At 38.8% G+C, this 25,378-nt stretch overlaps 3 protein-coding genes and 1 pseudogene across 3 annotated transcripts; 1 reads left to right on the top strand and 3 right to left on the bottom strand.

Moving 5' to 3' along the window:
* Positions 1 to 5,734: 5,734 nt before the first annotated feature.
* Positions 5,735 to 10,721, top strand: LOC113746078 (odorant receptor 131-2-like; annotated as a pseudogene).
* A 2,100-nt stretch (positions 10,722 to 12,821) lies between these two features.
* LOC109139190 (odorant receptor 131-2-like) lies at positions 12,822 to 13,873 on the bottom strand. Its single transcript, XM_019261837.2, has one exon. It carries the CDS (start codon positions 13,871 to 13,873, stop codon positions 12,953 to 12,955), a length of 921 nt encoding a protein of 306 aa, XP_019117382.2. The 3' UTR covers positions 12,822 to 12,952.
* Positions 13,874 to 14,928: 1,055 nt separating this feature from the next.
* Positions 14,929 to 16,045, bottom strand: LOC104919846 (odorant receptor 131-2). Its single transcript, XM_010731948.3, has one exon. The coding sequence runs from the start codon at positions 16,043 to 16,045 to the stop codon at positions 15,071 to 15,073; it is 975 nt and encodes a 324-aa protein (XP_010730250.3). The 3' UTR covers positions 14,929 to 15,070.
* A 2,987-nt stretch (positions 16,046 to 19,032) lies between these two features.
* Positions 19,033 to 19,965, bottom strand: LOC109139189 (odorant receptor 131-2-like). The gene has a single exon (XM_019261836.1). It carries the CDS (start codon positions 19,963 to 19,965, stop codon positions 19,033 to 19,035), a length of 933 nt encoding a protein of 310 aa, XP_019117381.1.
* Positions 19,966 to 25,378: the final 5,413 nt, after the last annotated feature.

The raw sequence follows: 25,378 nt of genomic DNA, 5'->3' as shown, positions 1-25,378 counted from the left end.
TGCGTTTTTGTGGCCATGCTTTGTCTCGTGGTGTCTTCTATATTGTATTCTTTACAAACTGCAACAACCTCTTGCAAATGAGACACGTCGGCTGGCATTATAAATGCAGGCAGATGAACGCTACCTTTGCTTCCATTCTTCTTTGTAGTCCTGCATTCAGAATCAACTTTCTTTTCATGGCTTTTGACAACGACATTTTGCATCGATAGCTAGCAATCTTCAACTAATGATTTAGACGGCATCCAAAACATAAAAAAAACTGGCAATGTGTTACATTAGTTACTTAGGCAGGTTGCCTGTTTCATGACAGACGCATTGGGTGTTGTAATAACAGCACATAGAAACAAATTAATATTTTAAATTAAATTGAATGCATTTTTAAAGTGAAATAATGTTTATTTTTAATAATAGAAAAATAGAAAAATCTTTTTCTTTTTTTTTCCAGTATGGAAAGCATGGTTGGCCCGCGATGGAATTGTCAGAAAAAAAAAATTGGCCCGGTCCAAACTTAGTTGCCGATCCCTGTTGTAGACAAATACAACGCTCAGACTGGTCAAACCTCCACAATCAGCCTGAAGTGCTCAGAAACTGAGGACTATCCAGGAGAAGTTCATGGACTAAACCATCTGATGTGTCACCTATGTTTCCTGATGTATTTTCATGAAAGGATCAATATCTTCTATATAAAATCTTGTTCTTACTTAGTCACTTTCTCTTATTCTGTCTGAGTTTCTTCCAAAACGTCTTCTTGGTCTTTTCACGGCTACCATTGTGGGCAAGTTAAGGCAACAAAAGTACTTGATGATTGAGGAAAAGATTGGAAGTTGAGTCACATCAGTTCATGTGTTGGGTTTTTGCACTTCCCAGGCGAAAAGTCAGCATTCCACCACCTGTGTATTCATGCAGAGGACGTAGGAAGGTACAAGAGCAGCATTGTTTTTGTTTTGCAGTGAACTAACAGATTCGTGGTTCATCAGACGTGACGAGACTTTTCAGGGATTTGTCTGTTGTAAGAATCTGCTGTGAAGCTCAACCCAAACTCTCTTTAAGGCCTTTTGAAGTAAATTTGAAAAAACCATATGAGCATCCTAAATTCGATCTGAATACAAGCCCTTTTCCATCATGATGTGCTGCTGTTTATCTAAGAGAAATATATCATCAATATAAATCATAATAGTAATGATGCAAAGTGTGATGTTGCACATTTCAAGTTTTTATGTGGGTTAGATATTCATGCAAATGTGACTTTCCTAATCAAAAGCCACAACATGTTGATTATTAACCATGAAGCAGTTTTAATTGAAAAGCAATGACACATTTCCAAATCATACATTTGTCAATCACATATGATGAAGAGTGTGTTGTCTACAAATTTAACTGAATTATTTACAGAAATTTATATTACATGTATTGACAATTATGGCAACCGATCACGACACCCAACTACAAACTGTCTCTCGCATCGGACAGCCATTTACTGCGTGTCATTCCCCCTCTTCTGCCCTCCCTGCTCCTGTCTTCTTCAGCTGTATCATTAAAGGCATAAATGCCAAAAAATAATAATCTTTAAAAAAAAAAGAAAAAGTACCTCAAATGAGCAGTGATACAAAAAACAAAAGCAGTTTTGATCTTGAATAGTTGCTTAATTATCAACCAGTTACAGGCCGGCTTATAAGTATTTTGGAAATAAAACGTTCTTAAAATGATCATGTTCATGTGAATTTAGTTTGAACTGGTGCATTGTGCAATTGTTCTGTTCAGAAATTATTAACTAGGCTTGTGTCAATATTTCTTTTATACAAGCCAAGAAGACATAATTTTCATGCATGAAAAAGTTTCTCTCTGAGTCCATAATGAGAGGACTAGACATCTGGAGCAAGACCAAACATAGTAGTTAGAGTACCTGAATTGAAATAACGTAACATTATTTTGTATACACAGTTTTCTATGAATGATCTCAAATGAACAATAAATGAATTGTCAATGCAGTACACAGTCAACTTATAACAAACTATATGGAAATAATACATGTTTAAAATTATCTGTTAATGTGAATGACACACATATTTAGTTGATTGTTTTGTCTTAATGGGTGCCATTGTGCATTCTGTTAGAAAAATATTCATCTGCCTTGTCAAAATATTGCTTTTATACAGACATAATTTTTTAAGAGCATGAAAAAAAGTTTCATCCCTGAGGCCATAAATAAGAGGACTCAGACATCTTGAGAGTAAGTAAACAACAATGTAATTAGAGTATCTGGCGTTTATAAAAACATTAAATTATCTGAAATACAGCTGCTTTATGAATGGAGTCCACAGCTGGATGAGACAGAGCAGCAGCTGGAAACCATGAAGAATTACTGTTCTGAGCCCTTTCCATGATGACTTTTTATCCTCTCCTGATGCAGCTTAGCCACTTTCATTATTTTAACATAGGCGAATCAATGATGATAACCATAATCAAGAAGTAAAACTGAAGTACAGCTGACCTAACATGACTTTGCCATCTGTACAACATGAACATCTCCACAGTGCAAAACCTGTGTTGTTGTACAAAATTAGAGAGGCTGATGCAAAGAAGGTGGAGAGAATAACAATGCAGGGTACAGAGCTGAGGCCGTGAATGATGAGGATGCAATGCATAGTGCTGCGAGTGGAGCACAGCTCTGCATGACGAGGGGCATGCAGATGGCCACATATCGCTCCAGTCATTGCTGTCAGAGTAACTGGTGTGACTCTCATATAAAGAGTACTACAGCAGAGGTAATGACACACATCCAAACTTGCATGGTAAATCCAAACTGGTTCAAGATGAGGAGGATATTAGACATGAATAATATCAAACTATCAGACAGAGTGTAACAGCAAATAAGATTGTAGCGTGCGGTTGTGTAGAGTAGAAGTACTCCTTTCTGAAAAAGTTATGATGAGCAAAGAGTTGATGCAAAGAAACATCATCACCAGGACCTGCACAATAATTCCTGATCATTAACTGCAGTGAGACCTCACCACCAACCAATGAGTGTTGTCACCATTGGTTTTCTAAGCAAATACCAAGTGTGAAGGTATGCCAAGTAAAATTTGTCATCACTAAATGTGTCAGTGTGAAAGAAAATTGTCATCACAAAAGGACCCTTCCTGTAGTGCATAGTGTTGTGGCACACCTTTCCAAAGAAGCAGGTGGACAGACAGATGTTCTTGCATGGTCTGAGTAAAGACTGTGCATGAAGACTTTAGGAGCGGACAATCAGACTCACAGCTAATTTAAACTTGCTCACCACACTGTTGTCATTGCTACGTTCTACTAGTCTCCCCACAGTGGCTAACTTGTTAGCCAGGGTTCGGCAATATGTGCCCGCGGGCCAAAACTGACCCACCATCATTATGTCTGGCCCACTAGATGACGTTGATTTATTTTAAAAATAATATATATATTTTAAATATATCTTTGGACCTCATGTTTCTGTCCAAAAATACAACCAATTGCCACAGATTTCACAATTTATTAAAAAGTAGCTGATAAAGTAAGTGACAAAACAGCAGCCAGAAAATCCTTGCAGCCTCTTTACTTGACGCAACAGTTGGAACGCTAATTGGACATGCGCGTGTGCGGGCTGTAACCTGTGGAAAGTAAAGTGTCCTGTTCCTTCTTGCAACGGAATGCGTTTTTTGGGCCATGCTTTGTCTCGTGGTTGTCTTCTAATATTGTTATTCTTTACAAAACTGCAAACAACCTCTTGCCAAATGAGACACACGTCGGCTTGGCATTAATAAATGCAGGCAGGATGAACCATACCTTTGCTTCCATTCTTCTTGTAAGTCCTGCATTCGAATCAACTTTTCTTTTCATGGCTTTTGACAACGACATTTTGCAGCGATAGCTAGCATCTTCAACTCATGATTTAGACGGCATCCAAAACATAAAAAATGGCCACTTGTCTCATTAGTTACGGCAGGTTGCTGTTTATGGCCCGACGCGTGGGCGTGGGGTGCGTGTAACAGCAAATAGAAAACAAATTAATATTTTTTAAATTAGATTAACGGCCCCATTTTTTTAAAGTGAAATAATGTTTATTTTTATATAATAGAAAAAATTGAAAAATATTTTTTCTTTTTTTTTTCCCCATAGGTAAAGCACATGGTCATGCTCGTGATGGAATGTCAGGAAAACATTTGGGCCCAGGTCCCAAACTTAGTTGACGATCCCTGTTGTTAGACACAATACACCGCTCGTACTGGTCAAACCTCCACAATCAGCCTGAAATGTCTCAACACACTGAGACTCTATCCCGGAGAAGTTCAATGGAATAAAACCAATCCTGATGATGTCACCTATGTTTTTTTTTTTCCCTGGATGTATTTTCATGAAAGGATCCAAATATTCTAATATAAACTCGTTCTTTAATTAGTAAATTGATATAGTATTCTGTTAGGCAGGTTCACATTTATATTTTGTATTTAACATTTAGATTTATATTTAACATTTAGATTTCTATTTACATTGATTATATTTTTTAACATTTAGATTTATATTTAACATTTAGATTTAGATTTAACATTTAGATTTGATTTAACATTTATTTAATTAACATTTATATTTAACATTTAGATTTATATTTAACATTTATATTTAACATTTAGATTTAACATTTATATTTATATTTATATTTAACATTTAGATTTAGATTTAGCATTTAGATTTTAAATTTAACATTTGGATTTAAATATTTAAAATATCTCTAAGTTCACAAATATTGTTCTAAATGTGCAAAAAGTGACTCTCAAAAAATTCAAACCAGTTTTTTAAACATTGTTTTTTAGCTAATGTGATCAAATGTTGCTGTTATTTTTCAGAGCGAGACGCTTTACAAACGGCACCCCATAGCTATCGATGCAAAATGTCGTTGTCAAAAGCCATGAAAAGAAAAGCTGATTCGAATGCAGGACTTACAAAGAGAATGGAAGCAAAGGTATGGGTTCATCCTGCCTGCATTTATTAATGCCAAGCCGACGTGTCTCATTTGCAACGAGGTTTGTTGCAGTTTGTAAAGAATACAATATTAGAAGACACCACGAGACAAAGCATGGCCACAAAAACGCATTCCGTTGCAAGAGGGACACAGGACACTTTTACTTTCCACAGGTTACAGCGCACACACGCACGCACGTGCCAATTAGCTTTCCAACTGTGCGTCAAGTAAAGAGGCTGCAAGGATGTTCTGGCTGCTGTTTTGTCACGTTACTTATCAGCTACTTTTTAATAAATGTTGTGAAATCTGTGGAATTGTTGTATTTTTGACAGAAAACATGAGGTCCAAAAGATATATTTAAATATATATATAATATTTTTAAATAAATCAACGTCATCTAGTGGGCCAGACTAATTGATGGTGGGTCAGTTTGGCCCGCGGGCCACTAATTGCCGAACCCTGGTCTACAAGTTAGCACTGTGGGAGACTAGTAGAACGTAGCAATGACAACAGTGTGGTGAGCAAGTTTTAATTAGCTGTGAGTCTGATGTCGCTCCTAAAGTCTTCATGCACAGTCTTTACTCAGACCACTGCAAGAACTCTGTCTGTCCACCTGTCTTTGGAAAGGTGTGCCACAACACTATGCTACTACAGGAAGGGTCTTTTTGTGATAGACTAATTTTCTTTCCACTGACACATTTAGTGATGACAAATTTTTACTTGGCATTACCTTAACAACTTGTGTATTTGCTTAGAAAACCGATGGGTGACAACAACTCATTGGTTGGTGGTGAGGTCTCACTGCAGTTAATTGATCAGGTCATTATTGTGCAGGTCCTGGTGATGATGTTTCTTTGCATCAACTCTTTGCTCATCATAACTTTTTTCAGAAAGGAGTACTTCTACACAACCGCACGCTACATCTTATTTGCTGTTACACTTCTGTCTGATAGTTTGATATTATTCATGTCTAATATCCTGCTCATCTGAACAGTTTGTGGATTTACCATGCAAGTTTGGATGTGTGTCATTACCTCTGCTGTAGTACTTCTTTATATGAGAGTCACACCAGTTACTCTGACAGCAATGACCCTGGAGCGATATGTGGCCATCTGCATGCCCCTACGTCATGCAGAGCTGTGCTCCACTCGCAGCACTATGCATTGCATCCTCATCATTCACGGCCTCAGCTCTGTACCCTGCATTGTTATTCTCTCCCCTTCTTTGCATCAGCCTCTCTAATTTGTACAAACAACACAGGTTTGCACTGTGGAGATGTTCATGTTGTACAGATGGCAAAGTCATGTTAGGTCAGCTGTACTTCAGTTTACTTCTTGATTATGGTATCATCATTGATTCGCCTATGTTAAAATAATGAAAGTGGCTAAAGCTGCATCAGGAGAGGATAAAAAGTCTCATGGAAAGGGCTCAGAACAGTAATTCTTCATGGTTTCCAGCTGCTGCTCTGTCTCATCCAGCTGTGGACTCCATTCATAGAAGCAGCTGTATTTCAGATAGATTTAATGTTATTTATAACGCCAGATACTCTAATTACATTTTGTTTAATCTTACTCCAAGATGTCTGAGTCCTCTTATTTATGGCCTCAGGGATGAAACCTTTTTTCATGCTCTTAAAAATTATGTTTGTATAAAAGCAATATTTGACAAGGCAGATGAATAATTTTTCTAACAGAATGCACAATGCACCACATTAAGACAAAACAATCAACTAAATATGTGTGTCATTCACATTAAAATGATAATTTTAACATGTATTATTTCCATATAGTTTGTTATAAGTCTGACTGTGACTGCATTGACAATTCATTTATTGTTCATTTGAGATCCATTCATAGAAACTGCTGTTACACAAAATAATGTTACGTTATTCATTAATGTCAGGTACTCTAACTACATATTGTTTGGTCTTGCTCCAAGATGTCTAAGTCCTCTCATTTATGGACTCAGAGATGAAACCTTTTTTCATGCATTGAAAAATTATGTCTTCTTTGGCTTGTATAAAAGAAATATTTGACACAAGCCTAGATTAATAATTTCGAACAGAACAATTGCACAATGCACCAGTTCAAACTAAATTCACATGAACATGATCATTTTAAGAAACGTTTTATTTCCAAATATTATAAGCCTGCCTGTAACTGGTTGATAATTAAGCAACTATTCAAGATCAAAACTGCTTTTGTTTTTTGTATCACTGCTCATTTGAGGTACTTTTCTTTTTTTTTTTAAAGATTATTATTTTTTGGCCATTTATGCCTTATGATAGTACAGCTGAAGATAGACAGGAAGCAGGGGGCAGAGAGAGGGGGAATGACACGCAGTAAATGGCTGTCCGATGCGAGAGACAGTTTGTAGTTGGGTGTCGTGATCGGTTGCCATAATTGTCATACATGTTAATATTCTGTAAATAATTCAGTTAAATTTGTAGACACACACTCTTCATCATGTGATTGACAAATGTTATGATTTGGAAATGTTTCATTTGCTTTCAATTAAATAAATGCTTCATGGTTAATAATCAACATGTTGTGGCTTTTGATTAGGAAATCACATTTGCATGAATATCTAAACCAACATAAAAACTTGAAATGTGCAACATCACACTTTGCATCATTACTATTATGATTTATATGTGATGATATTTCTCTTAGATAAACAGCAGCACATCATATATGGAAAAGGGCTTGTAGTTCAGATCGAATTTAGGATGCTCATATGGTTTTCAAATTATCTTCAAAAGGCCTTAAGAGAGCTTTGGGTTGAGCTTCATCAGCAGATTCTTATCAACAGACAAATCCCTGAAAAGTCTCGTCACGTCTGATGAACCACGAATCTGTTAGTGTCACTGCAAAACAAAAACAATGCTGCTCTTGTACCTTCCTACGTCCTCTGCGTGATACACAGGTGGTGGAATGCTGACTTTTCGCCTGGTGAGTGCAAAAACCCAACACATGAACTGATGTGAGTCAACTTCCAATCTTTTCCTCAATCAGTCAAGTACTTTTGTTGCCTTAACTTGCCCACATGGTAGGCCTGAAAAGACCAAAGAAGACCGTTATGGAAGAAACTAAGACGAATAGAGAAAGTGACTAGTAAGAAACAAGATTTTATATTAGAAGATATTGATCCTTTCATGAAAATACATCAGGAAACATAGGTGACATCATCAGATGGTTTAGTCCATGAACTTCTCCTGGATAGTCTCAGTTTCTGAGACATTTCAGGCTGATTGTGGAGGTTTGACCAGTCTGAGCGTTGTATTTGTCTACAACAGGGATCGGCAACTAAGTTTGGACCCGGGCCAATTTTTTTTCTGACAATTCCATCGCGGGCCATGACCATGCTTTCCTACTGGAAAAAAAAAGAAAAAGATTTTTCTATTTTTTCTATTATTAAAAATAAACATTATTTCACTTTAAAAATGCATTCAATTTAATTTAAAATTTAATTTGTTTCTATGTGCTGTTATTACACCCAATGCGTCTGTCATGAAACAGGCAACCTGCCGTAACTAATGTACACAATTGCCAGTTTTTTTTATGTTTTGGATGCCGTCTAAATCATTAGTTGAAGATTGCTAGCTATCGATGCAAAATGTCGTTGTCAAAAGCCATGAAAAGAAAGTTGATTCGAATGCAGGACTTACAAAGAAGAATGGAAGCAAAGGTAGCGTTCATCCTGCCTGCATTTATTAATGCAAGCCGACGTGTCTCATTTGCAACGAGGTTGTTGCAGTTTGTAAGAATACAATATTAGAAGACACCACGAGACAAAGCATGGCCACAAAAACGCATTCCGTTGCAAGAGGGACACAGGACACTTTTACTTTCCAAGGTTACAGCGCACGCACGGACGCACGTGCCAATTAGCGTTCCAACCTGTGCGTGCAAGTAAAGAGGCTGCAAGGATGTTCTGGCTGCTGTTTGTCACGTTACTTATCAGCTACTTTTAATAAATGTTGTGGATCTGTGAATTGTTGTATTTTTTACAGAAAACATGAGGTCCAATAGATTTATAAAATATATATATATTTTAAAATAAATCAACGTCATCTAGTGGGCCAGACATACGGTGGCCGGGAACCCTCAATGCTGCAAATAAAAGAAACTCTGCAAACAAAAAGAAACAGCGCTACAAATAAAAGAAACGCTGCAAACAAAAATAAACAGCGCTACAATAAAAGAAACGCTGCAAACAAAAAGAAACAGCGCTGCAAATAAAAGAAAGAAACGCCGCTGCAAATAAAAGAAACGCTGCTGCAAATAGAAGAAACTTCACAACGGAAGTGAATTACCGGGAACTATTTTTGCCGGTGCACCTGTAGTTTTTATGTGAGCGAAGAAGAAGAAGAAGTACAGAAGTGTATTGCATTCACTTGAAAAAAATAAATTAGACACCTGATCTCGTAATTATGAGATAAGGAAAGGTGCCTTATTGGCTACTGCCACTTCGGTAAAGTTAGAAAGATATTGGCACTTCTGAGATCAGTAACTCTGAAGTGAAACGTTGTTAAAACACAAAACGCATATTTTCAACCATAGTAGGACAGACAACGAGCTACAACCTAATGTTCATCACAACGAGATACAACCTAATGTTCAAGTCTGATGTCGCTCTTATAAAGTCTTCATGCACAGTCTTTACTCAGACCACTGCAAAGAACTCTGTCTGTCCACCTGTCTTTGGAAAGGTGTGCCACAACACTATGCTACTACAGGAAGGGTTTGGTCTTTTTGTGATAGACTAATTTTCTTTCAACTGACACATTTAGTGATGACAAATTTTCACTTGGCATTATCTTAACAACTTGTGTATTTGCTTAGAAAACGATGGCTGACAACAACTCATTGGTTGGTGGTGAGGTCTCACTGGTGGAGTACATTGTAAGGTCATTATTGTGCAGTTTGTGTGAGATATTTCTTTGCATCAACTCTTTGCTTATCACAACTTTTTTCAGAAAGGAGTGCTTCTACACAACCGCACGCTACATCTTATTTGCTGTTACACTTCTGTCTGATAGTTTGATATTAGTCAGGTCTAATATCCTGATTATTTTGACCATTTGGATTTACCATACAAGTTTGGATGTGTGTCATTATCTCTGCGTGTACTTCTTTTATGAGAGTCACACCAGTGACTCTGACAGTAATGACCCTGGAGCGATATGTGGCAATCTGCATGCCCCTGCGTCATGCTGAGCTGTGCTCCACAAGCGACTATGCATTGCCTCCTCATCATTCACAGCCTCAGCTCTGTACCCTGCATTGTTATTCTTCCACCTTTTTGCCTCAGCCTCTATTATTTGTACGAACAATACAGGTTATGCTCTGTGGGATGTTATGTTGTACAGATGGCAGGTCATGTTAGGTCAGCTGTTGCTCAGTTTTACTTCTTGATTATGGTTATCATTATTGTATTTGCCTATGTTAAAATCATGAAAGTGGCCAAAGCTGCATCAGGAGAGGATAAAAAGTCATCAAGGAAAGGGCTCAGAACAGTAATTCTTCATGGTTTCCAGCTGCTGCTCTGTCTCATCCAGCTGTGGACTCCATTCATAGAAGCTGCTGTATTTCCGATAGATTTCATGTTATTTATAAACGTCAGATACTCTAACTACATTTTGTTTAATCTTACTCCAAGATGTCTGAGTCCTCTTATTTATGGCCTCAGGGATGAAACCTTTTTTCATGCATTGAAAAATTATGTCTTGTATAAAAGCAATATTTGACAAGGCAGGTGAATAATTTTCTAACAGAATGCACAATGCACCAATTAAGACAAACAATCAACTAAATATGTGTGTCATTCACATTAACATGATAATTTTAACATGTTTTATTTTCCATATAGTTTGTTATAAGTCTGACTGTGACTGCATTGACAATTCATTTATTGTTCATTTGAGATCCATTCATGAAACTGCTGTTATACAAAATAATGTTATGTTATTATTAATGTCAGGTCATAAAGGTTAAATATAAATATAAATGTTGAAGACTAAATGTTTCGGGTGAAATAAACATTTAGCTAAAATGCAAATTCAATCCGCGGTAACAGGAAGTGCCAAAATAAAAGCTTGTGGAGGTCAGAGCGTGTTTATAGTGGCAAAACGAATAAAACCCATCTTATCCGGGGAAAGGACTTTGGACATGGAGTATCGTGATAATAACTGCCTAGATGAACAACACATTGGAGAAACTTTATTTGAAGAGTACTTTGAGTTTTTAGTTCACTTTTATGAAGGGGTGCGGGACTTATGACTGTAGCCACGGTGTAGACGATCCTACACCGCGAAAATTACAGATCAGTCAAGTATTAGTTAGTTATTATCACGATAATCCATGTCCAGAGTCTATTCCCCGGATAAGATGGGTTTTATTCGTTATTTGCCACTATAAACACGCTCTGGACCTCCTTGAGCTTTTATTTTGGCACTTCCGGTTACTGGCATTTGAATTGCATTTTAGCTAAATATTTAGTTTCACCCGAAACATTAGCTTCAACATTTAGATTTAGATTTATTAACATTTATTTATATTTAACATTTAGATTTATATTAACATTTAGATTTATATTTAACATTTATATTAACATTTAGATTTAGATTTTACATTTAACATTTGGATTTAAATATTTAAAATATCTCTAAGTTCCAGGTCCAAACTTAGTTGCCGATCCCTGTTGTAGACAAATACAACGCTCGGACTGGTCAAACCTCCACAATCAGCCTGAAAGGTCTCAGAAACTGAGACATCCAGGAGAAGTTCATGGACTAAACCATCTGATGATGTCACTATGTTCCGATGTATTTTCATGAAAGGATCAACATCTTCTAATATAAAAATCTTGTTCTTACTTAGTCACTTTCTCTTATTCTGTCTTAGTTTCTTCCATAACCGTCTTCCTTGGGTCTTTTCACGGCTACCATTGTGGGCAAGTTAAGGCAACAAAAGTACTTGACTGATTGAGGAAAAGACTGGAAGTTGAGTCACATCAGTTCATGTGTTCGGTTTTTGCACTTCACCAGGCGAAAAGTCAGCATCCTCACCACCTGTGTATCATTGCAGAGGACGTAGGAAGGTACAAGAGCAGCATTGTTTTTGTTTTGCAGTGACACTAACAGATTCGTGGTTCATCAGACGTGACGAGACTTTTCAGGGATTTGTCTGTTGATAAGAATCTGCTGATGAAGCTCAACCCAAAGCTCTCTTAAGGCCTTTTGAAGATAAATTTGAAAACCATATGAGCATCCTAAATTCGATCTGAACTACAAGCCCTTTTCCGTATAAGATGTGCTGCTGTTTATCTAAGAGAAATATATCATCATCATATAAATCATAATACTAATGATGCAAAGTGTGATGTCGCACATTTCAAGTTTTTATGTGGTTTAGATATTCATGCAAATGTGACTTCCTTAATCAAAAGCCACAACATGTTGATTATTAACCATGAAGCAGATTTTAATTGAAAGCAATGAAACATTTCCAAATCATAACATTTGTCAATCACATGATGAAGAGTGTGTCGTCTACAAATTTAACTGAATTATTTACAGAATATTTACATGTATTGACAATTATGGCAACCGATCACAACACCCAACTACAAACTGTCTCTCGCAACGGACGGCTATTTACTGCGTGTCATTCCCCCTCTCTCTGCCCCCTGCTTCCTGTCTATCTTCAGCTGTACTATCATTAAAGGCATAAAAGGCCCCAAAAAATAATCTTAAAAAAAAAAAAAAGAAAAAGTACCTCAAATGAGCAGTGATACAAAAAACAAAAGCAGTTTTGATCTTGAATAGTTGCTTACCGGTAATTATCAACGCAGTTACAGGCAGGCTTATAAGTATTTGGAAATAAAACATTCTTAAAATGATCATGTTCATGTGAATTTTTGTTTGAATTGGTGCATTGTGCAATTGTTCTGTTCAAAAATTATTAATCTAGTCCTGTGTCAAATATTTCTTTTATACAAGCCAAAGAAGACATAATTTTTCAATGCATGAAAAAAGGTTTCATCCCTGAGGCCATAAATAAGAGGACTCAGACATCTTGGAGCAAGACCAAACAATATGTAGTTAGAGTACCTGACATTAATGAATAACGTAACATTATTTTGTATAACAGCAGTTTCTATGAATGGACACCACAGCTGGATGAGACAGAGCAGCAGCTGGAAACCATGAAGAATTACTGTTCTGAGCCCTTTCCATGACAACTTTTTATCCTCTCCTGATGCAGCTTTGGCCACTTTCATGATTTTAACATAGGCGAATACAATGATGATAGCCATAATCAAGAAGTAAAACTCATGTACAGCTGACCTAACATGACTCTGCCATCTGTACAATATTAACATCTCCACAGTGCATAACCTGTGCTGTTCGTACAAACTAAAAGAGGCTGATGCAAAGAAGGTGGAGAGAACAACAATGCAGGGTACAGAGCTGAGGCCGTGAATGATGAGGATGCAATGCATAGTGCTGCGTGTGGAGCACAGCTCTGCATGACGCAGGGGCATGCAGATGGCCACATATCGCTCCAGGGTCATTACTGTCAGAGTTACTGGTGTGACTCTCATATAAAGAAGTACTACAGCAGAGGTAATGACACACATCCAAACTTGCATGGTAAATCCAAAATGGTTCAAGATGACCAGGATATTAGACATGAATAATATCAAACTATCAGACAGAAGTGTAACAGCAAATAAGATGTAGCGTGCGGTTGTGTAGAAGCACTCCTTTCTGAAAAAAGTTATGATGAGCAAAGAGTTGATGCAAAGAAAGATCATCACCAGAATCTGCACAATAATGATCTTATCAATTAACTGCAGTGAGACCTCACCACCAACCAATGAGTTGTTGTCAGCCATCGGTTTTCTAAGCAAATACACAAGTTGTTAAGGTAATGCCAAGTAAAAATTTGTCATCACTAAATGTGTCAGTGGAAAGAAAATTAGTCTATCACAAAAAGACCCTTCCTGTAGTAGCATAGTGTTGTGGCACACCTTTCCAAAGACAGGTGGACAGACAGAGTTCTTTGCAGTGGTCTGAGTAAAGACTGTGCATGAAGACTTTATAGGAGCGACATCAGACTCACAGCTAATTAAAACTTGCTCACCACACTGTTGTCATTGCTACGTTCTACTAGTCTCCCACAGTGGCTAACTTGTAGACAAATACAACGCTCAGACTGGTCAAACCTCCACAATCAGCCTGAAATGTCTCTGAAACTGAGACTATCCAGGAGAAGTTCGTGGACTAAACCATCTGATGATGTCACCTATGTTTCCTGATGTATTTTCATGAAAGGGTCAATATCTTCTATTATAAAATCTTGTTCTTACTTAGTCACTTTCTCTTATTCTGTCTTAGTTTCTTCCATAACCGTCTTCTTTGGTCTTTTCATGACTACCATTGTGGGCAAGTTAAGGCAACAAAAGTACTTGACTGATTGAGGAAAAGATTGGAAGTTGAGTCACATCAGTTCATGTGTTCGGTTTTTGCACTTCACCAGGCGAAAAGTCAGCATTCTCACCACCTGTGTATCACTGCAGAGGACGTAGGAAGGTACAAGAGCAGCATTGTTTTTGTTTTGCAGTGACACTAACAGATTCGTGGTTCATCAGACGTGACGAGACTTTTCAGGGATTTGTCTGTTAATAAGAATCTGCTGATGAAGCTCAACCCAAAGCTCTCTTAAGGCCTTTTGAAGATAAATTTGAAAACCATATGAGCACCCTAAATTCGATCTGAACTACAAGCCCTTTTCCATATATGATGTGCTGCTGTTTATCTAAGAGAAATATATCATCATCATATAAATCATAATAGTAATGATGCAAAGTGTGATGTTGCACATTTCAAGTTTTTATGTGGTTTAGATATTCATGCAAATGTGATTTCCTTAATCAAAAGCCACAACATGTTGATTATTAACCATGAAGCAGATTTTAATTGAAAGCAATGAAACATTTCCAAATCATAACATTTGTCAATCACATGATGAAGAGTGTGTCGTCTACATATTTTAACTGAATTATTTACCGAATATTTACATGTATTGACAATTATGGCAACCGATCACGACACCCAACTTGACAAACAAAACCAGTCCGTGCTTTTATTTTTACACAGTGAAATCCAAAAGGGACCTTGTGCTTTAATGCAAGGAGAAACTTTTCATCCCTCAAACCGTAAATGAGAGGGCTCAGACACCTCGGAGCAAGAATAAAAGTTATGTAGTTAAAATATCTGACATTAACATATAACATAAGATCAATCTGAAACAATGCAACTTCTATAAATGGACACCACAGCTGGACGAGACAGAGGAACACCTGGAAAGCATGAAGAATTACTGTTCTGAGGCCTTTCCGTGTTGACTTTTTGTTTTCTCCTGATGCAGCTTTGGCCACTTTCATTATTTTAACATAAGATAAGATGATAGTGATTGACATGATTAAGAAGTAGAGCTGATATATAGCTGTTTTAATATTGTTCTGCCATCTGAGAGAGACAAATATTTCCATGGAGCATATCTTATATTGTGTATACAAGCTTTTGGAGGCTGATGCACAGAAAACAGAGAGAATAACAATGCAGGGTACAGAGCTGAGGCTGTGAATGATGAGGATGCAATGCATAGTGCTGCGTGTGGAGCACAGCTGTGCATGACGCAGCGGCATGCAGATGGCCACATATCGCTCCAAGGCCATAGCTGTCAGAGTAACTGGTGTGACAAAAATGCAAATCACCGAAAGAATATAGAAAATGATGCACAAACCAAATTGCATAGTCACCCGATAGGAGGACAAAATTAACAGGATATCAGACACAAATAACATCAGGCTATCAGACAGAAGTGTAACAGCAAATAAGATGTAGCGCATGGTTGTGTAGAAGACTTCTTTTGAAAAAAAGGTCACAATGAGCAACATGTTGACACAAAGGAAGATTACCACCAAAATCTGCACTATGATTACCAGGTCATTCATCTGATGCTGCAATGACCCACGACCAGCCATTGAGCTGTTATTTGCCATACTAAATCGAATTAAATCAAATCAGATTTAATTTGTATAGCCCAAAGTCACAAAGTACATTTGCCTCAGAGGGCTTTACAATCTGTACAGGGAGTGACACCCTCTGTCCTTAGACCCTCGGTTCGAGTGAGGAGAAACTTGCTCACAAAAACCTTTAACAGGGAAAAAATGTAGAAGAAACCTCAGGAAGAGCCACAGAGGAGGGATCCCTCTCCCAGGACGGACAGACGTGCAGTAGATGCCACGTGTACAGAAGAAATCAACACATATTGTACAATTACAATGACTGACAAAATGACAATGAATTACAATGAATGATAAAATGATTACGGTAGCAGTGGAACCTGTGTGATACTATACAGTATATAAACTGCACAGTATATGAGACCTACCAGATGTGTTAATTTTACTACTACTAATAACAATAGTTATATTTATATAAAAATAAGATGACAGCTCTAAATCAAATGTCACCTTCTCTTATGTCCTTACCTGCATTGTGCAGCTTATCTGTGTTTGGAGACTTTATAGTGACTAGAGCCTCCAAGAATAACACCATGAAACTTCGGTCATCGTGGTGTCATCACTGATTGTTCTGTCTAATTGGTACAAAATTATCTTGAGACCAAAGTTTGTGTTTATCAGAGACATGCAATAATGTACAAATGTACATTTTATTTTATTAAGATTTTGTTTTATTTTACCAAATAAAAAATAAAAAAAGCTCCACAATGACAAAATCCCAGCTACATATCTACCAATCACAGCAGGCAGATGTATTCTATGTGAAACTTGAATGTTTAAGTCGCGATGCTTGATCTGTATCTATACTACAGCAACAAGGCAAAACAGTCGAAGGGACAGAGAACAGATTTATTTTTTTCTTTTGAATGTTGACACACAAAAAAATGATTTTCTTCCACATTTTTTCATCTGTGTGTTGAAAATAGGAATTAAACTGAATTAAAGCATCCAAAAAATATTGGTGGATTGATTTTTCAAGGTTTTTTTTTACACTTTAATTCTAAAACATGCTAATATATGCTTATATGCTTCAATATAAACAAGGTCTATAGGCCCTAAATTCCAAAACAAAGGGAAAAATGACTTGTTACAGTCTTGAGTTTGTTCTGTGTTTCCTGTTTTATTTTGTAGCTGTACCCTGTCTGTGTCTTGATCCTGCACCTGTTCCTGATCAGTTTCACCTGGTGCCTGGTCTCTCCAGCGTTAGTGTGTTGTTGTTTTTTTGCCTGGATCTCCAGCCGCCTTTTCGTTAGTTTGTTTTTTGTATTCTTTTGTTTTTCTACCCTGTGCCCGTGCTGTCTTATGTTCATCCCTCACCGTTCCCTCCCTCACTCAGTGTCTGTATTATGTCATTTTTATTCAGTTTTAACAATCATAGAGACTTAATATGCTTATATTTTTCTTTGATAAAAATCAAGGAAGCTTTACGACCCCCTGTGAGACTTTGAGGACCCTTTAGTGGGGGGCGAGGACGCGCATGTGCAGTCCATGTGGTTAAAACACGATACCAGTGCAGAAATGGTAAGAGCACCTTCTGATCTTCAACCTTTACGTTTGAGAAAACTGAGCAATGGATTCATGGAGTCAGAGGCGAAAGGATTAATGATACAGACACACATCCAAAATATGCAGCATAAGGACATTTATTCTCGTAGTCCTTCCAACTGCAGCACTGGAAAGATGTGGGGTGTTTCTAAAGTTATTCAACCAGCTGACAAGTACTTCTTATGGAGTATACTGATGTCTTTAGGCTCATATAACGCTATAACACCCTATCACATGTTAACGTTGTGTACACACACACAACTTATTGATGCTTGTTGGGGTACCATAACTGATAAGTTGATAAAACCTGAATAAATTAAACAATTAAAGTTTTTTAAACTCAGCTTTTTGATCGATGTCTGGTATCTAAGCAGCAGTTAACACGTGTCCTGAGGGGATAGCACCCTGAAGGTAACACTCTGTAGTCATAGTTTGTTTCCATCCATGTGGATTTAGACAACAAACAGTGTGGCGACGCTAATTAGCCTGTATGACTAATAAACTGACAGATGAATCATTAATTATTTAAACCATCTTCTGCTATTTTTTGTTCTGATTCAAGACTGATGAAATAACACTCAAATAGTTTAGATAGTTGTAAAACTGCCAGCAATCCAAGCGCATGTCATGTTTTAGTTGAAAAGCATCTTTTGATACGACCACTGAGAACACTTCCAAGTATTATTCTGTTACTGGTTTGTGATTTTCACTTTTATTTGAGCGTTCATTGGAGAGGACAGGCCCGACAATATATATTTGTCTTTCTTACAAAGAATGATCAACCGAAACAATTAGGGGCGGTGTTTAGCTTCTTGCTGTGGAAGCTCAGGGTTCGAATCCAACCTGTAACTTTTTCCCACAGGTCGCTCCCTGTCCCTGTCTCTCTCTCTCTCTATCTGCATTCCTGTCACTCTTCAGCTGTCTCTGTCAGAAATAAAGCTTGAAAAGGCCAAAAAACAGACAGTTGTGGTGGAAGGAGTAACAGTGTCAGAGAGAAAAGACTGATATCTCAGCAAAAAGTCAATGACACAGTACATCTCTCCTGTCTCAAGTGTTTTCCTGACGGGACAAGGTGCTCTGAATGAGGTTCCTCTTTGTCTTCACCTGTCATTTGCATCTGGCTGGATTGTCCCTATATGTCCCTTTCACTATTATCATGCACTGTCAGTGGAAATCTAACAAGCGATTAGCAAGACAAAGGTGTAACCCATGACATGAATGAAGAGACGGATGGAAGACATCCATACTGAATAATTGTTTCTGTATGATGTGCTGCTGACAGTACTTTGTCCTCGATCCAGTCCCAGACCCAATTATTATACCTGTCCCTCTCAGCCGCTGAGTCAAAGAGGCTGCTTTAATCACAGGAACCTCAGGATGAATCGTTTAATCTTCTGCAAAATAACAATAATTATCAGTCAAAATAAACCAAGTGGTTTCTTATACAAGCCACACAAAGCATAGTACTTCAGTGCATGAAAAAACATTTCATCCCTGAGGCCATAAATGAGAGGACTCAGACATCTCGGAGCAAGAATAAATGTAATGTAGTTAAAATATCTGACATTAATAAACAACATAAGATTAATCTGAAGTACTGCAGCTTCTATGAATGGACACCACAGCTGGATGAGACAGAGCAGCAGCTGGAAACCATGAAGAATTACTGTTCTGAGCCCTTTCCATGACGACTTTTTATCCTCTCCTGATGCAGCTTTGGCCACTTTCACGATTTTAACATAAGAAAACACAATGAGGATAACCATAATCAAGAAGTAAAACTGACTTATAGCTGATCTAAGATGACTCTGCCATCTGTGATGAATGAAAATCTCCACAGAGCATATTCTGCCCTGAGTATAGAAGCTGTGGGTCACTGATGCAAAGAAGATGGAGAGAACAACAATGCAGGGCACAGAGCTGAGGCCGTGAATGATGAGGATGCAATGCATAGTGCTGCGTGTGCAGCACAGCTCTGCATGACGCAGGGGCATGCAGATGGCCACATATCGCTCCAGGGTCATTGCTGTCAGAGTAACTGGTGTGACGAACGTGTACAGTGACAAAACAGTGTATACGATAAGACACAACCACATTTGTATGGCGAAACGAAAATAGCTGAAAATGAGCAGGATGTCAGTCATGAGCAAAAACAGACAATCGGACAGCAGTGTGACAGCAAACAGGATGTAGCGCGTGGTCGTGTAGAAGGAATCTTTCATGAAAAAAGTTATGATGAGCAAAACGTTGATGCAAAGGAAGACTGACACAAAAACCTGAACTAAAATGACCTTATCATTGATCTCGTGCACTGAGGATCCACCACCAGTCTGAGAGTTATTGGCCTCCATATACAGGTTTTCTCAAACATGTAAGAGTTTTACACCCTGCTACAATTTATTCAGCTCTGCAGCCAGATCCACAACACAAGAACTCATCTGACTAAACTGTGTCTCTTGCTGTACCCTAAAATATTTGTATAAGACAGTCAAATCATTAAACCATCCCTGCTTTAATTATAATCCCTGCCAACAATCTCCTCCTGCTGAGCTCTTGCAGCCTCGCGAGGGCTGAAGGTGTATGAAGACTTTATATGTAAATGTGACACATTAGGATCACGTGGTCAGACTTTGCTTACCACAGTGTCGTCATTACCAGATGTTGTTCGCTACACACCTCATAGGCCATAGTAACCCCTCGATTTGTGTGTTGGAGAGATGTTTTCCCGCAAGAAAACTACTCACAATCACACAGGCCGGTGTTTTAGGCCGGGTTCTGTGACAAAAATGTTAAAGCAACATTGTGCAACTTTTCTTTCTAAACATTTGATGCTACATTAATGTGTAATTAGTTGAAAGGTGTCTGTCATTTCCACTCTCTGGGTAGCAGAATGGTGACGAGGAGCCGAGCCAGTGTCGTGCCAGAACTGGAGCTGGGAAAAGTGGGCAATGTAAGTGAGGTCAGCATCCTCTAGGGACATAATGACAGAAAAAGATAAAGTGACCTGACAAGAGTAAATCTGGGAAGTTCAAACTTTCTCACTTCCACAGACCTGGTTAACCGCTACGTGAATCGGGTGTGGATGTCTGTCAGAAAGTTACAAAACTTGGTCGTAGTCCTTCCAACTGCAGCACTGGAAAGATGTGGGGTGTTTCCAAAGTTATTCAACCAGCTGACAAGTACTTCTTCTGGAGTATACTGATGTCTTTAGGCTCATATAACGCTATAACACCCTATCACATGTTAACGTTGTGTACACACACACAACCTATCGATGCTTGTTGGGGTACCATAAGTGATAAGTTGATAAAACCTGAATAAATTAAACAATTAAAGTTTTTTAAACTCAGCTTTTTGATCGATGTCTGGTATCTAAGCAGCAGTTAACACGTGTCCTGAGGGGATAGCACCCTGAAGGTAACACTCTGTAGTCATAGTTTGTTTCCATCCATGTGGATTTAGACAACAAACAGTGTGGCGACGCTAATTAGCCTGTATGACTAATAAACTGACAGATGAATCATTAATTATTTAAACCATCTTCTGCTATTTTTTGTTCTGATTCAAGACTGATGAAATAACACTCAAATAGTTTAGATAGTTGTAAAACTGCCAGCAATCCAAGCGCATGTCATGTTTTAGTTGAAAAGCATCTTTTGATACGACCACTGAGAACACTTCCAAGTATTAACACGTATTCAGACAGGAACAGGGAAACCGGCAACCGGGTTGCCGTGGGCGTGTCTATACCTGCTGAATGTAACCGCTGTGAAACAATCAGGAAATATTTTTTTATTTCGCTAAATAATAATAGCTTTATCGAGGCCGGCGCTCGCTCTCTGTTATTGTTACTTTATATCTCTTTCTCTCTCTCTAATCATCAGACTCAAATCAAATTAAACTTCTTCGTGTCTCTATTTTGCAGCGTAAATTGCGAGTCGGACTCAGATTTAGAAGCTGGGTACATGAAATAAACAAAGTCAGAACACACACACACACACAGGTAGATTATCAGAGTTTAGTCCGTGAATTTACCTGGATAGTCAGAGGCATTTCATGCTGTCTGTGGAGGTTTAGCCAATCTGAGTGTCTGATTGGCCTGTGGAGCGTGACGTGGGGCTCTGGTTTCCCAAAAGTTGAGCTCAACTTCTTTCCGGGACGCCAGCAACGTTTTTTGCGGCAAACCCTGCGTCAGTGCGGAAACGCACGACCCCCAGTGAAATGAACTGAAAAACTTTTCTGACGTCCGGTTTCCCTGTTTCTGTCTGAAAGTGGCCCTAATGTGTTGTTTATTTGTGATTTTCAGTTTTATCTGAGTGTTCATTCGAGAGGACAGGCCCGACAAATTTGTCTGAGTGTCTGTTTATGATAAAAAAAACGTCCTGGAGTGTCTTTCTTACAAAAGAATGATAAACTGAAACAATTAAGCTACAGAAACTATTACAATGAATCATGTGAAGAAATTATTTTTAGAATTTAACAAAATATTTAACAGACAGTTGTGGTGGAAGGAGTAACAGTGTCAGAGAGAAAAGACCGATATCTCAGCACAAAGTCAATGACACGGTACATGTCTCTCCTGGTGCTCTGAATGAAGTTCCTCCTTATCTTCGCTGTCATTTGCATCTGGCTGGATTGTCCCTATATGTCCCTTTCACTATTATCATGCACTGTCAGCGGAGAGTCTAACAAGCAATTGCAAAAAGGCCGTAACCCATGACACAATGGAAGAAATTACATCCGTATTGAATAAATGTTTCTGTAGGATGTGCTGCAGACCCAATTATTATACCTGTCCCTCTCAGCCATTGAGTCAAACAGGCTGCTACTCTGTCTCATCCAGATGTGGTGTCCATTCGTAGAAGCTGCTGTACTTCAAATAGATTTCATGTTATACATTAATGTCAGGTACTTTAATTTCATCACCTTTTATCTCGCTCCAAGATGCCTGAGTCCTCTCATTTACGGCCTCAGGGATGAAAAGTTCTTTCATGCTCTTAAATATTACACTCTCTGCTGCTTGTGCAGGAACTTTTTTATTCATTTGAGAAATTAGAGCCCAAATTCTGCTCCAGAAAATAATACTATGTATACTATAATATACTCTGCTACTGAATATAATGTGCACTGATGACCTTAGAAGGTCCCTGGTGCCTGATTCTACATGGTGGAAATGCCCTCTTGAAGTGTTTGTGTACAGCTGTTGATGTATTGTTAATACTTTTTGTAATTTCACTTTGTAAGGCACCTTTTTTTCTTGTCATGTGTATTTATAATACATTTCAAATTTCTTAATTCTGATGGTGTTTTCAATTCAAGCCCCAGTTTAGACTAGATGCTCTCTTTTCTTCTCTCTCTGGATTCTTTAAGTCTTCCACACACTGCATAGTGTTAATCATGTATCAAGTTACATAGCATGTTTGATCTGAGCTACAAGATGAACCAAACAATCTGTTAAACTAGCTAGTGTGCTAAGTGAATCCTCAGTTAATCAGCATGCTGCCTGAGCCATGCCCAAACAAGAAACAGCATGTTTAAGCCACCTGGCATGCTAAACCAACGTCTGCTGTGACGTAAAGTTGGAATCACTGGATTTTATAATGAAGGTGGCTAAAGGAATATTTCTAATATGAATTGTCTCATGTGGCTGATACTGGAGCCACTTAAGAGTGTCAGTATTGAGGCCTTCAGGAGTCTGAAGACCTGCTGAAGAGGGTCAATGTGTTGTCCACGTTTTAGGAGGACATAGTAACAGTTCATGTTTCATAGATGGAGTTTTAATGCTATGGAGTTGAGTATAATCTGAGTCAGAGGGGCATAGTGGGCCAAGTCCAACATGGCAGAGGGGGCCCAGGTTTGGGAGCAACAACACCCACATGGCAGAAGGCTACTCCAGCTGAACGCAGGCGCCTGGTGGTTGAGGAGGTGCACCACCAGGAAGAAGCGGACAGGGGTGCCAGAGCTGTGTCCCAAGCCAAGCAAGGCTGCTGGATGGGGTGGGATGGCGTGGAGAGGAGGAAGATCACTTGGAGCGAGTTGTGGAACATGGAGTCCAATATGTTGAGCTTTACCATCAGAGCCACATATGATGTCCTGCCCTCTCCAGCCAACCTACATCTCTGACTTGGAGAGGATCCAGCCTGTCTCCAGTGTCTTGCCCCAGCAACCCTGAAACACATCCTGGTGGGTTGCAAGACCAGCCTTACTCAAGGCAGATACACCTGGCGCCACAACCAAGTGCTGAAGTGCCTGGCTGTTGCACTGGAGAATAAGAGGGTAATTGCAAACGCCATGCCCCCAGAAGCCCAGGCTACATTTCGGCAACCAGCATCCTTCATCCGGGAAGGGGAGAAACAGTCGACCAACTGGTCACCTACAGACTCATGCCCACTGAATGCAGCACGGGACTGGGAAATGCGGGTATACTTAAACCAGAGGCTCACTTTCCCACCCAAAATTGCAGTGACCAACGTGCGCCCAGACCTGCTCCTTTGGTCCAAATCCTGCCGACGTGTCTTCATCGTGGAACTGACAGTCCCTTGGGAAGAAGCCATCAATGAAGCGTTTGAAAGGAAACGGTTGCGATATGCAAACTTGGCTGCCGAGGCAGAGGACCAGGGCTGGAATATATTTGTGCATTCAGTGGAAGTGGGCTGCAGGGGCTTTGTAGCCTGTTCAACCTTAAGGCTACTAAAAGAGGTTGGAATAAGAGGACAGGCTCAGCGGAAGACCATCAAGGAGCTCGCAACTGCTGCGGAAAGAAGCAGCCACTGGCTGTGGTTGGAGTGGAACGAGACGATATGGGCTGCCAAGTGACCTCATGGAGCCTCCAGCGCAACACACACCCAAGTCTGATCAGCCTGTGGTGGGCCAACCTTGGGTGAGGGTCTATTGTGATAAAAGGCCGAAACACCCAATGAGGCTGGTGTGCACAACTGATGATGTGTCGTACTGGAGGCACCAGGCGGTCTTCCCCCCAATCCAGACCTCAACCCAAGAGGACATCTCCATCAACAGTGTTGTGCTGACTTATCAAGGGATTGTAACATCTAGTCCTAGTGAACATGCAGTATGTGCAGGTGGAATTACGTATTTTTCAGTCTGCGTTGTGTATATTTACATCTAAATCCCCTCTGATGCAAATCATTCAGTCATGTTCTGTAGGGATTTCAAAGGCATGACCTGGTTGTCCAATACTTAACTCAAAATGCATAATTATGGAGCTTTCTTTGGGTTGGTAAATTGCACCTCTTCTGTGACACATGTGATTTTTACTCCCTGAAGTCAAGCAGCAGAAGAGTAGTGACAATGTGCAGAAAAATGTGCTAGAAAGGTCTTACATGACATTAATGGTAACAAAAGGTGTTTAATAAAAAGAACTGGGGCACATAAATTAAAAGTATACCCACTTCTCCAGATACCACTACACCACTGAGTGTAATCAGCACAGTGTGTGGAAGACTTAAAGAGAAGAAAAGAGAGCATCTAGTCTAAAGTGGGGCTTGAATTGAAAACACCATCAGACTTAAGAAATTTTAAATGTATTATAAATACACATGACAAGAAAAAAAGGTGCCTTACAAAGTGAAATTACAAAAAGTATTAACAATACATCAAGAGCTGTACACAAACACTTCAAGAGGGCATTTCCACCACGTAGAATCAGGCACCAGGGACCTTCTAAGGTCATCAGTGCACATTATATTCAGTAGCAGAGTATATTATAGTATACATAGTATTATTTTCTGGAGCAGAATTTGGGCT

Source organism: Larimichthys crocea, chromosome VII, assembly GCF_000972845.2.
Source record: "Larimichthys crocea isolate SSNF chromosome VII, L_crocea_2.0, whole genome shotgun sequence".
Classification (NCBI taxonomy): Eukaryota; Metazoa; Chordata; class Actinopteri; family Sciaenidae; genus Larimichthys; species Larimichthys crocea.
This window is presented reverse-complemented; position numbering and strand designations above follow the sequence as displayed.

What these genes read in the sequence shown, in the direction of transcription:
- LOC109139189 (XM_019261836.1), bottom strand. Translation starts at nt 19,965, where the DNA reads ATGGAGGCCAATAACTCTCAGACTGGTGGTGGATCCTCAGTGCACGAG.
- LOC104919846 (XM_010731948.3), bottom strand. Translation starts at nt 16,045, where the DNA reads ATGGCAAATAACAGCTCAATGGCTGGTCGTGGGTCATTGCAGCATCAG.
- LOC109139190 (XM_019261837.2), bottom strand. Translation starts at nt 13,873, where the DNA reads ATGGCTGACAACAACTCATTGGTTGGTGGTGAGGTCTCACTGCAGTTA.